The following is a 12,146-nucleotide window of genomic DNA, read 5'->3' as shown; positions in this document are numbered from 1 at the left end:
TAAACCTTAAAGAGGATTTTTTTTTTTTTCTGCAAACTACACTTTTATAAGGTGTTTGAGCACTGATGTGAGTCCACAGTGTGTGTAAACAAGCTGTAAAAATTGACATTTTTTCCCATAAAACTTGTTTTCCACCATTCCAGATTTTCCCCTACCCTTACATAAGAGTAAAAAAATCCCCACCCATTGCTGGCGATGGTCTGCCCTATAACTGTAGCATAGATCAGTGGTCCCCAACCACTGGACCATGGACCAGTACCGATTCGTAAATTAATTGGTACCAGGCCGCACAAGATATTATTAATTATTTCCGTTTTATTCATTATCTGAGTCTGAATGATCTTTTATTTTGAAAAAAAATAAATGACTCTGCCAAAGCATCATTCTCTTGCTTGCATCTCGATCACTTCAGCACCCAAATTTAACCCACAAGCAGCAAAATGAGTAAGAAACAGACGTCTTCGGAAAGTTTCGATAATCTCAAACACAAAATAATAAAACCCTTCCGTGCTTTTTTCATTCATTCATTCATTCATTCATTCATTCATTCATTCATTCAATCATTTATTCATTTTCTTTTCGGCTTAGTCCCTTTATTAATCTGGCATCGCCACAGCGGAATAAACCACCAAGCTATCCAGCATTTGTTTCACGCAGCAAATGCCCTTCCAGCTGCAACCCATCACTGGGAAACATCCATACACACTCATTTACACACATACACCACGGACAATTTTAGCATACCCAATTCATCTTCCACACATATCTTTGGACCTGTGGAGGAAACCAGAGCACCCAGAGGAAACCCATGCAAACACGGGGAGAACATCAAACTCCACACAGAAATGCCAAGTGACCCAGCCGAGGCTCAAACCAATGACCTTCTTGCTGTGAAGTGATCATGCTAACCACTGCGCCACCCATGCAGTGCTTTTCTCTATAAATAAAACTGGCATCAACAAGACAGTAATGTTTTGTCAGCTTGTTGTCCCCATCCCGGTCTGTGGTAAAATTGTCAAGCGTTGACTGGTCCTTGGGGATAAAAAGGATGGGGACCACTGGGGATCCTTCCTGAGCAAGCTGCAGCAGTCAGCTTTTTTTTTTTTTTTTTTTTTACTTGCTTTAGCAACTAGATCTTCAAATGAATGAATGAATGAATAATTGTTGTAATTATTTATTTTCTGGATTTTTTTGAGATTTATCATAGTTAATTGCATTCTTGTACACAGCATTAATCAATTAATTTAATCAAATAGTTTATTGCATATTTATTCATTAATTTACTTTCCGGCTTATGGTTCCTTTATTAATCAGGGGCCGCCACAGCAGAATGAACCGCCAACTTATCCAGCATATGTTTTGCGCAGCGGATGACCTTCCAGTCACAATTCAACACTGGGAAACACCCAGACACTCTTGAATTCACACACAAACATTGGCCAAATTAGTTTACCCAGTGCACCTGTATCGCATGTCTTTTGGCTGTGAGGGAAACCAGAGCAAGCAGAGGAAACCTACACAAACGCAGGGAGAACAAGCAAACTCCACACAGAAATGCCAACTGACCTAGCCGGGGCTCGAACCAGTGACTTTTTTTCTTTGAGGCGATCATGCTACCCACTGCACCACGGTGACATCCTTATATTGCATACTTTTATTTGAAAAGTTCTGATCTATGAGCAAAGTGCAATGTCACTTTAAACAACTGAGGTGTTTATAGCAGTATACCCTTTACCCTTTAATTGTAAACTTGTAATCAAATTAAATCTAAGAACATTGCAATTTGCCAGGTAATAATTAGGTGATCATCACAACAGTGGTTCTTAGTTCCTGTCCTTGTTCTATATTGTTCTTAGATAACCAGCTATGAGACCTTTATCCATTAACTGTGTTCAGAATTGCAGGGTCCCCACATTGTTCACTACTCCCTACTTACCTGAGCTTGTGACTTTACTTCACTTTAGAACATTCATTCATGGATTTGTGCAATGCCGCTGCCTAGAGATTATGTATTGTAATATGTGGGGTTCACACTAAAAGCTAAATTAAGTGTATTTTGTGTGCATAGATTAAATATAAATTCAATGAAAATATGTGAATATATGTGAATTTCTACCAGGTGCCATGACTGATGCAGGACATGCAATGCATTTGCTGCCAACTTGAAGCGAAAACTATCCTGCAAGTCGAGCGAGTTTGACATAGTGCTTCATACTTGATGTGAACCTAGCATTAAGCCCATTCCAAATGTTCTCATTATTTAAGATGCATGATGATGTCCATCCCAAGCCAGTGTTCATCTATTGTTTTTGTATCACCTACTGTGTGTGTTCAAAGTCAGTGAGCAATGGACTTTATAAATTATAAAAAACAACTATAATTAAAAAAAATAAAATAAAACTTAACTCACAATAAAATAATTGTTGGTGTTAATCATCAATATGTTAACATGATAAAAACGCAATAAGTTTTTCTGCATAGAAAATGTATTATTATATTCAGGGCTTAATTTGTGTCTCATTTTACCGATGCCCCTCCTTAACTGCCTCTCCTCACCCATCCGCTGTTCACTTTCACTTTCTTCAACCCCCCATGCCTCTTCACTTTCGTCCACGACAACCAACCCCACCCCTGGCTTTTAACTTACGTCCGCGACACTTCTACATCCTTGGGTAACATGCCATATTTGTTACCCGGATATGTTCCGTGACCTCGCAATTCACAAATTAAGCACTGCTTATATTCAATATTACAATTCAATATTGTCTTTGTAACACACCTTTCTTGAAGCATTCATTCATCCGTCTACCAATCGATCCATCAATTTTATATTCTCAGAGGCTTTGACTCCCTATTATAAACTGTGATTGTATTTGACCTGTGTAAAAGAGTAAATGCGAGAGTGAATAAACTTTTCAGTTGGTGGCCAAACATACATTTCAGCCAAAAAGCATATTCAAATACAAATCTGACTAGCTCTTCTAGTAGGGTTTGTTTGCTATCTGGACCGTGAAAACCCTGAGAGAATAATTATCAACCAACCGACTGTAAACAGTTCCACTTAAAACATACTCAAGAGCCAATGGAACACACAGTGATATGGCTCACATAACAGATCTACTGGAGAGCAGCCACACAGTGATGCAGAAGCTCCTCCAGGGTTTCTATCACTTGCTCAGATGAGCCGAAGTATCTTTGGTGCACTGACTTGAAGACTTAATTATCTAAGTGACATTTGCAACCATATCAGCCAATTTCATGTGGGCGCCTGAAATTTATCGTCTAAAGGGACCATGCATTTTCATTTTTTTTCAGTCCGGCTGAACTTGACACAAATATTTCCACAATGTATAGCCTATTACAACAAAAACACTAGATGAATGCTGCCATTCAAGCCTGAGCCAGATCAAAAAATGAAGGGGGGAAAATAAGACTCAGGCAGAATAAACTTTCAAAGACTCAGAGAGTTGATCATTAATTTAATAGGCTCCATTTTACTTTATATGGTGCAACTCGTTTAGTGTAAAACATAATAAAAATAATAATAATGATTAAAAAAAAAACTTTAATTATTTAAATTAAACTTGTTTAATTTAATCTACTAACTCATGATTTGTGTAAAAAAGCTAAATATGACCTACTGAAATAAATCTAATGCTCATATTGAATGTAATAGAAAAAAAGTAAATCTTTAAAAACATATTGAAATAAATTGAGCATATAGAATTTTCTGTTTTGCTCCAACCCTAAATAAGCACACCTGATCCAGCAAATCAAAATCTTTAGGATTACTGGAAACATCCAAGCTGGGGTCTGTTCTTCGTACGTGGATTACTCAATTAGCTGGATTTGGATATTGACGATTTGACACGATCCAGGATCGTTTCGTTCTTCAAAGCTGATCTGAGAGTTGTTGTCATGGCAACAGTTCTGCTAGGTCAAACCTGATCGGGAGCAGGTTCAATTCATATAAACAGGATTAGATCGGCTCAGTTCAAGCAAAGATAATACAGAAAGTATGTTCTGAATTCTGATATTTTCTTACAGTAGTAGTTATATACACTTGGGAAAATGGTACATATTTTTAACTATATATATAAAGTTATAGTTATTAATAAAATAAATAAAGTTATACATATTAATAAAACTTATGCAATCTGCACCCTCGAAATGAAAGTACAAAGACTGCCATCTGGTGCAAAGAGAAAACTTATTGATATGAACGTTTTAGATCACTTTAGTACAAATTGTGTATGATAGAAATGCACAATATGTGACTTTTTTCTTTTAAAGCAATAATACATATATGCAGTCATGAACATGTTTTGATAGTTAATATGCTGGTAATTGGATGCTTCACAAAAGTTGCAGATGCCTTTACCAATATCAAAATGCTTTTGTAAACAACCAGTTATTATTTACACCGATTAAAAAACAGCTACTATAATAAAAAATATATTTTCTAAATGTGGAACTAAATACATTGATTTGCATTGAAATGCATGATGAATACTCTTGACAAATGAAAGTGTAAAGCCTGCAGCTCACAACAAATGTGGAAGGTTATTGCGTGTCATATTTAACAAGCCGTTTACTGCTAATTTGATGTAATTTTGCTCACATGAATAATTGAATATTAATCAGATGATGTCATTACGCTGCTGTGCCGTCAGCCAATCGTTGCATTGCTGATCATGATTTCGAGGATCGATAGATCTGTCCTTCACAACACACGCAGCGATCTCAGATCAGTTTATCCAGACATTCTAATCTGATTCGCGAACTTGTTTGAAGAACCAAATTAGCGAGAGATCAGTTATCGAGATGAAAAGATCCGGGATCTGCCAAATCATCTTAGATCATTTAAGCGAGGTACGAAGAACGGACTCCTGGTGTCAGTTGGAGCTGACACTAAATTTTGCAGAGCTGTGGCCCTCCAGGAATTAATTCTATAGACCAATGGTTTAGTTCCTCCCCAAATCTTGAAATATGATTAACATTATAAAATGTATTATAACTATCTATTGGAACCCAGGCTCATTGTGATTACGTACCAGTATATGTAAATTTCTGGAGTGTGTAAATTATGTCCCAGGAGCTACATTTTTTTTTTTTCGCAAATCCACCAGAGGCCACTGTGTAAGCTTTTTAAGATCCTTAATTTCTTTCATGGGTGCCATTCGCACCTGCTGTTCTCACGTAATTTAACCAGAGGCCTCTGTCGACTGCCTTACTGACAGACTGTCCAACCAACTGTTACTCCCACCGTCCCACTTCTCTAAACCCAACCAATAGTATTTTAAAAAGCAATCCTGAAAAAGAAAAGCCCTCGTCTGATTTTTACCACGTTTACAAATTTCACTACATTTTCACCCTGTTATTTATTTGTTTACTTATTTATTTTTTTTGGCTTGTTGTTCTTGTCTTACCTGCTTTCTGGAACCATCTTTCACCAGACTCAAACCCTGTCATTGTGGTCAACTTTGCATTGCAAGTCGGCTGACATACACATCAAGGAACTGGACAAACTGGTAACAGCTGAAAAGCACTCCACATGCAGTAAGCACAAAAAGGAATGGCCAACTATTCTCTGCCTCACAAGTCCAGCGAAGTAAATGGCAGGTAAAATGGACAAACTGATAACAGCAGGAAAGCCATGCATACGGAGGTAAGCGGCCAGCTGGTAAGTAGTGTTCATTTCAAAAACAAAATGCAGCCATATGTAGCTCTGGCTACATAATTTGTGATCTCCATAAATAAATATATATATATATATATATATATATATATATATATATATATATATATATATATATATATATATATATATATATATATATATATATATATATATATATATATATATATATACCTGCTTAAGCTTATATATATATATATATATACCTGCTTAAGCTTATATATATATATATATATATATATATATATATATATATATATATATATATATATATATATATATATATATATATATATATATAAATACCTATATATATATATATATATATATATATATATATATATATATATATATATATATATATATATACCTGTGTTGGCCCTTTACCTCCAAGTCCATGTCAAGTGAAAGTTAAGTCATGTATTTAAAACTGCATGATGCAAAACGCACAAAAACATGCTAAACATAATATGGTTTTAGAGATCATTAGCTTGAAAACCAAACGTGTGTGTGTGTGTGTGTGTGTGTGTGTGTGTGTGTGTGTGTGTGTGTGTGTGTGCGTGTGTGTATTTGAGTGTCCTTGTTAAAGTGTAACTATTAGGTTTAACTATTAAGTAATATTAGTTATTTTCAAGTACTTACTCTATAGTTAGAATAAAGGTTATATATAAAGGTTCTGCATGCAATTATGCATAACTGTGATAACTCAGCAGGCACACAATGTCATATGACCTTGATCTTTATTTTCTATTTGGGTTGCAACACCAGGTAACCAAAACTTTGCTTAAATTTGTTGTCTAATACTGACGTCAGCTGGTGTTGATATTTGGTTTGTTTTAGGCTGTGCCATTAACTAACTAAAATCTAATATCGTTCTAACGCCATGATATGACATCCATACAACATCAGTCTACCGTCAATATTTTTTTATTTGGTTGGTTTTATGTTGTGTAATTACCTATCTAAAATTTAACATCACTTTAATGTTCAATCCAGGCTCGTTCTGAAAATGTACCTCTATATAGATTTCTGGAGACTGCCAAATACATCCCAGGAGCTACATTTTTTTTTGCAGTTTTTGTGAATCAACCAGAGGCCGCTGTGTACACTTTTTGAGATTGCATGTGATTTAATCTCAAATCTGCTGACGTACATGACGAGATAATAGGACAAACTGGTAACAGCGGGAATGCCGTCTATACGGAGGTACAGTAAGTTGTTGTAAGCATGAAAAGCAACAGCATCATAACGCAAGTGGTGCTCGCTGCAGAGCCATTTGAGGAGAGCTGAGCTCCAGCGAGGGGGAGCTTAAGCTTGAGCTCCACCTTTTTTGCACTTCTTCTACGAGTGATGTCACTGGGGGTAGGGTTAGGGGTGGGGTTGGTGTACGCATTAAAACAGCTTACAGGAGGAGGAGCTACAGCTTATGCTCCCCCTCGCTGGAGCTCAGCTCTCCTCAAATGGCTCTGCAGCGAGCATCCTCTCTCATAACGCGCCTTACCATTCATTTTTCAAATAAAATGCAGCAAGCTTCTGGCTACAGATTTTGCAATTTCCAGAAATGTATATATAGCTACCTTTTTAGAATGAGTCTATGTTGCAAATGTTATAATGTGAAATCCATATAATGTCAAAGTCTAACATCATTAGACTTTTAGCCATTAATCATCGGTTGATTTTATGTTTTATCTTGACGTTGGAGTCTGACCTCAATCTGACGTTTGGTTCTGATATCAACCCAATTTTTATATACAACTAAAATTTTAAGTTAGTCTGATGTTGGAGTTCCAACTGGGAAGTAGGTATAGGAAAAATATGTAATGGACACTTTAAAATAAAATGTTGTAACATATATTAAAATAAAAGCAAATAAATGACACAAATAGACAGCTAGTATAAATAAACTAAGTGTGCATCATGTCTCTCACTAACAATGCAGATTACGGTATAACCTTCACTACAAATCACTATTAAACTACTGTTCTGTTGTATCTTCACTTGTATAAAAGAGATGGTGACAAACGGAAGTGTGAGAGTCATGATTATTGAAACAGAACTAAGTTTAATCATCTCCCTCATCCTCTTATCTTCTATCCTTTCCGTGTCAATTCTCAGCTGATCTTGCAAATGGAAATGCATTGTGCGTACCGGGAAGCAAACATCTGAGCCTTTCACAGATCTCCAAGAACATCTGCACGCTCTGCTGAACTTAGAGAATAGGCATTGAGCTTGTCAATCGCAAAGGTCCTTTCTCGTTATTCCTCACAAAACGACCTCAACAGCAGGTAATTATGATGCTCCAGTGAGGAGCTAATGTAATGATCTACCTGATCTATTTTGGCTATATTTTGTCATCACATTTTCCTAGGCACATACTCTAATTCCTATTATAATTCTTATTAAAGTTCTTCAATGACACAAAGGATAATGCCCACCGTGACTTATTAATAAAGCATTATGTGTTTGCTGCTGCAGTTTGTCTAAGAATGCATGGATCATATTGAAATTGTTTTGCTAGGCCTAGATTCAAATAGCTACATACTCTACCAGACAAAAAAAATCATACATATTCAGTGTCTTGTATTCAACACTGTAGTTTCAAATGGCTGTCCAAATAATATATACAGTAGTGCTGTCTTGAGCTTTTTCAGGAAGTGTCACCAAGATCTGACTTATTTGCATTGGAAAAAAATGTACAGAGTAAACTGTCATAATAAAAAACATGACAAAGACATATGACTATCTTGTTCATAAACAATGGTGTCAGGACTTTTCATATTGATGACACGGACACTTTCATTGACATCAATACTTGATTTTGAGGAATGAGCTATCCATTTTGACAAAGTGACACACTTTTGCAATCAACTAGGTTTTGCAGTTTGTACTAGTTGTTTTGAGAAATGCACTAACTGTTGTGCGAATGTACATAGTGTTGTGAGAAATTCACCAAAGTCATCTGAAATGGTAAAGAAATTGTTCTTGCAAGACTCCCTGGGTTAATCAAGACTCTTTTGATTAATCTTCAATGCCTTCTACTTTGTCTTACCCCAGACATGCTCAATAATGTTCATGTCTGGTGATTGGGCTGGCCAATCCTGGAGCACCTTAACCTTCTTTACTTTCAGGAACTTTGATGTCGAGGCTAAAGTGTTAAAAGCAGCACTATTCTGCTGAAGAGTTTGCCATCTCCTGTGGTTTGTACTGCAATGGGCAGCACAAATGTCTAGCTACCTCATGCTGTAGATGTTGCCATTCACTCTGCAGGTCTCTTGCATACCCCATATTGAATTTAACCCCAAACCATGATTTTCCTTCACCAAACTTGACCAATTTATGTGAAAATCTTGGGTCCATGTGAGTTCCAATAAGTCTTCTTCAGTATTTGTGATGATTGGGATGCAGTTCAATAGATGAATCATCTGAAAAAATCTGCCTTCAGCCACTTTTCCAAATGATCATCTACAAGTCAAGTTATTATTTGTTACTCTTACAACTGGGATCAACGAAAACACTTTTGTCAGGTAGTGTATCTTGAATTTCAGAAATCTGCAAGGCTTTAAAATCCCATAATAATTCAGATATACTACATAACACTAAAACACAGATGATATTGCTGTTTCAATAGCATAGAATATATGACAAATGCATGAACAGAAATACACTTCACATACAACAAGCACAATTTCTAGTATATATATATATATATATATATATATATATATATATATATATATATATATATATATATATATATATATATATATATATATATTTATTATTATTTTTTTTTTTTTTCAATGATGGGGCACAGTGTACTTATAAAAAAGTGTGTGCAAATGTTTTGTAATTATGTTCATCTTTATGAATTTTGAATCGTCTTCACCTGCTTGTGAAATAGTTCATAATTTGCATCTGAAAAAAATGTGCTTTCTCATTAATAAATTATGTAAAAACTTTTTGTCTAGATCTTGTCTGTACCAAAGTTTCAGACTAAGAAAGAATGGCGTTCAAAAGATTGCTAAAAAGCAGATTATCTAACATTAGTCGCTAGTCTGTCTATGTAACACTCATCCCTGCAAAAATGACTCCCTTGCGGATCATGAGACAAATGTGCTCCTCCAGTTCTACTCATCCTGCTCTAAATGGAATTCAAACTGCCATTTTAGGCATGAGAAGACAAAAAACATATAATAAAATCTAGACAGTGCAAAAGCATTGACAAAAACCAGTGATGAAAGATTCAGTTAGAATTAACCAACAGTTCACGATGAGTTGTAGTGATATTATTTGAGAAAACAATAAAAAACAAAATAATACAATTCAGAAAATCTTTGAACAATAATACATATTTAAATAATAAATCATTTGAACCATCAATGATCCTTTCAATTTGCAGTGTGCTTTGCTTTAAATGAATCAGGAGTTTTGAATGAATACACTGAATAAAGGTACACACAAGATACACGCGTAAAAAACACACTTAGCCAAATATCTCTGGTCACTATTTAATTTAAGATAATGTTTCTATAAGTTCCACACACTTACTATAGTAATTACAATGAATTATGCTTGATCACATAATATAACTAGCCCTAAACTTAACTCACATGCTAAGCCCAACTAAAATAAGGTAACTAAGTATTAATATTACCCATTAATTAAATATAATAGTTGCACTGTAACTAATTCACCTTAAAATCAAATGTAATCATATACTTTCATGAACATAGCCAGCACTTTGAAGGAGAAAGCTAGAGATGATACAAGAGACCACTATGATGTCAGCCACAGCCAGGGCCAACAGCAACAATCTCCATCCCTTCAACAATCAGTGCCCTGCATATCCTAGCTATGAAATGATTCCAGCAACAATACTGAATACACCTTAAACAACCACAGCTGAATAGCAGACACATCATAACTGATGAAAGCATTTGGTGACTTAATGCATTACCAGCTTTGAGTATTCAAAATCTCTGCACCCTTACCTTCTGACGGATCTCTTCTTCCATCTTGACAGGTGAGCCCAGTTCAGCAACCTGCTTCACCCCTTCACTAGCATAGCCTCCATACTCCCACAATATATAGTTCTTCGAATGAGAAGCTCCAATGAGGGCTGACCAGTGATTGGCTCTCCCTGTGAAAATGCATGGTGAAATTCTTGCAGCAGTTATTTATTAAAATAAACAGTTGCCATGTGTTATTGATAATTACTAAAATGTGAACAATTATTTATGCATTTGGCAGATGCTTTAATAGATAGCACAATGGGATGCACAACTGTATATTTATCTTGTGCTTCCTAGGAATTAAACACATAAATATTGGCATATTGTATTTTTCCGAGCTGCATGGAATTGTGTAAGGCAGAGATACTCAACCCTGTTCTAGGAGATCTACCTTCCTACAGAGTTCAGCTCCAACCTTCATCAAATGCACCTCAACCAATCAATTAGAATCTGAAGAGCACTTGATAATTACAGGCAGGTGTGTTAGGTGAGGGTTGCAACTGAAATCTGCAGGAAGGTAAATCTCCAGAAACAGAGTTGGTCACCCCTGGTGTAAGGGATGGAGTTCTGGACTGAAGGAGTCTGCACATTTTTAAGAGTATACATTTCCAAAATAAGTAACATTTAACCTACAGTTATTAATGAAATTTATTGTTTTTCCTCTTTTTCAAAGTTGTTTTTTTAAAAGTATCCTACAGTTAAAAGTATGCCTCTAACCTAATGGTTAGACATTTCGACTTGGACATTTGGATTCAAAAGTCCCGGTACAGGCAGGAATTGTAGGTGGAGAGAAAAAAAAAAAAAAACACCTCAATAGCATGGCTAAGGTGGGTTAAATGAGCAAGGCACACTCCTAGCTGCTCTCTGGGTGCCTTGTAGGTTTGTTTTTGTGTGAAGACTCTTGTTGTGGCAGAGTGACATTTACTGTACTCACACTATTGAGAACTCTAAGAATTCTATAAACAAATGCTTATACTTTAAATGTAGTTTTTTTTTTATACTGATTTGATACATTTATTATCAAGTAAATATATATATATATATATATATATATATATATATATATATATATATATATATATATATATATATATATATATATATATATATTTTTTTTTTTTTTTTTTTAGTTTGCATCCAGCCTAAGGCACACCTGTGCAAGAATCATGCTGACTAATCGGTATTTTGATTTGTCCCTATGAGATGGATGGTTTATATTGGCAAGTGAGAAATGCTCACCAACACAGATTTACAGTATGCCTCGTTTATACTAATACATTATAGTTTTAAAATGGAAAACTATAGAATCGTTTTAGAATCCACAGTCTAGCATTTTTGAAAAGCTCTCTGTCCACACTACACTGCTAAAAAAGCACATCACATGGCCATACATGTACTTTGGTATGCGCTGAAAGCTGTTTCAGTGTATTCTTGCA

The 12,146-nt window shown here is 35.4% G+C and overlaps 1 protein-coding gene across 1 annotated transcript in view; it reads right to left on the bottom strand.

The window, feature by feature from the left end:
- Window positions 1-12,146, bottom strand: part of spon1a (spondin 1a) — a 316,187-nt gene that overhangs the window by 218,562 nt on the left and 85,479 nt on the right. Inside the window, 1 exon segment of the mRNA NM_131515.1 lies at window positions 10,690-10,838. Coding sequence (NP_571590.1) covers window positions 10,690-10,838 — 149 coding nt within the window.

The sequence above is a fragment of the Danio rerio genome, chromosome 18 (assembly GCF_049306965.1).
Source record: "Danio rerio strain Tuebingen ecotype United States chromosome 18, GRCz12tu, whole genome shotgun sequence".
Taxonomy (NCBI): Eukaryota; Metazoa; Chordata; class Actinopteri; order Cypriniformes; family Danionidae; genus Danio; species Danio rerio.
The sequence above is the reverse complement of the archived record's forward strand: the minus strand, read 5'-3'. Positions and strand labels throughout refer to the sequence as shown.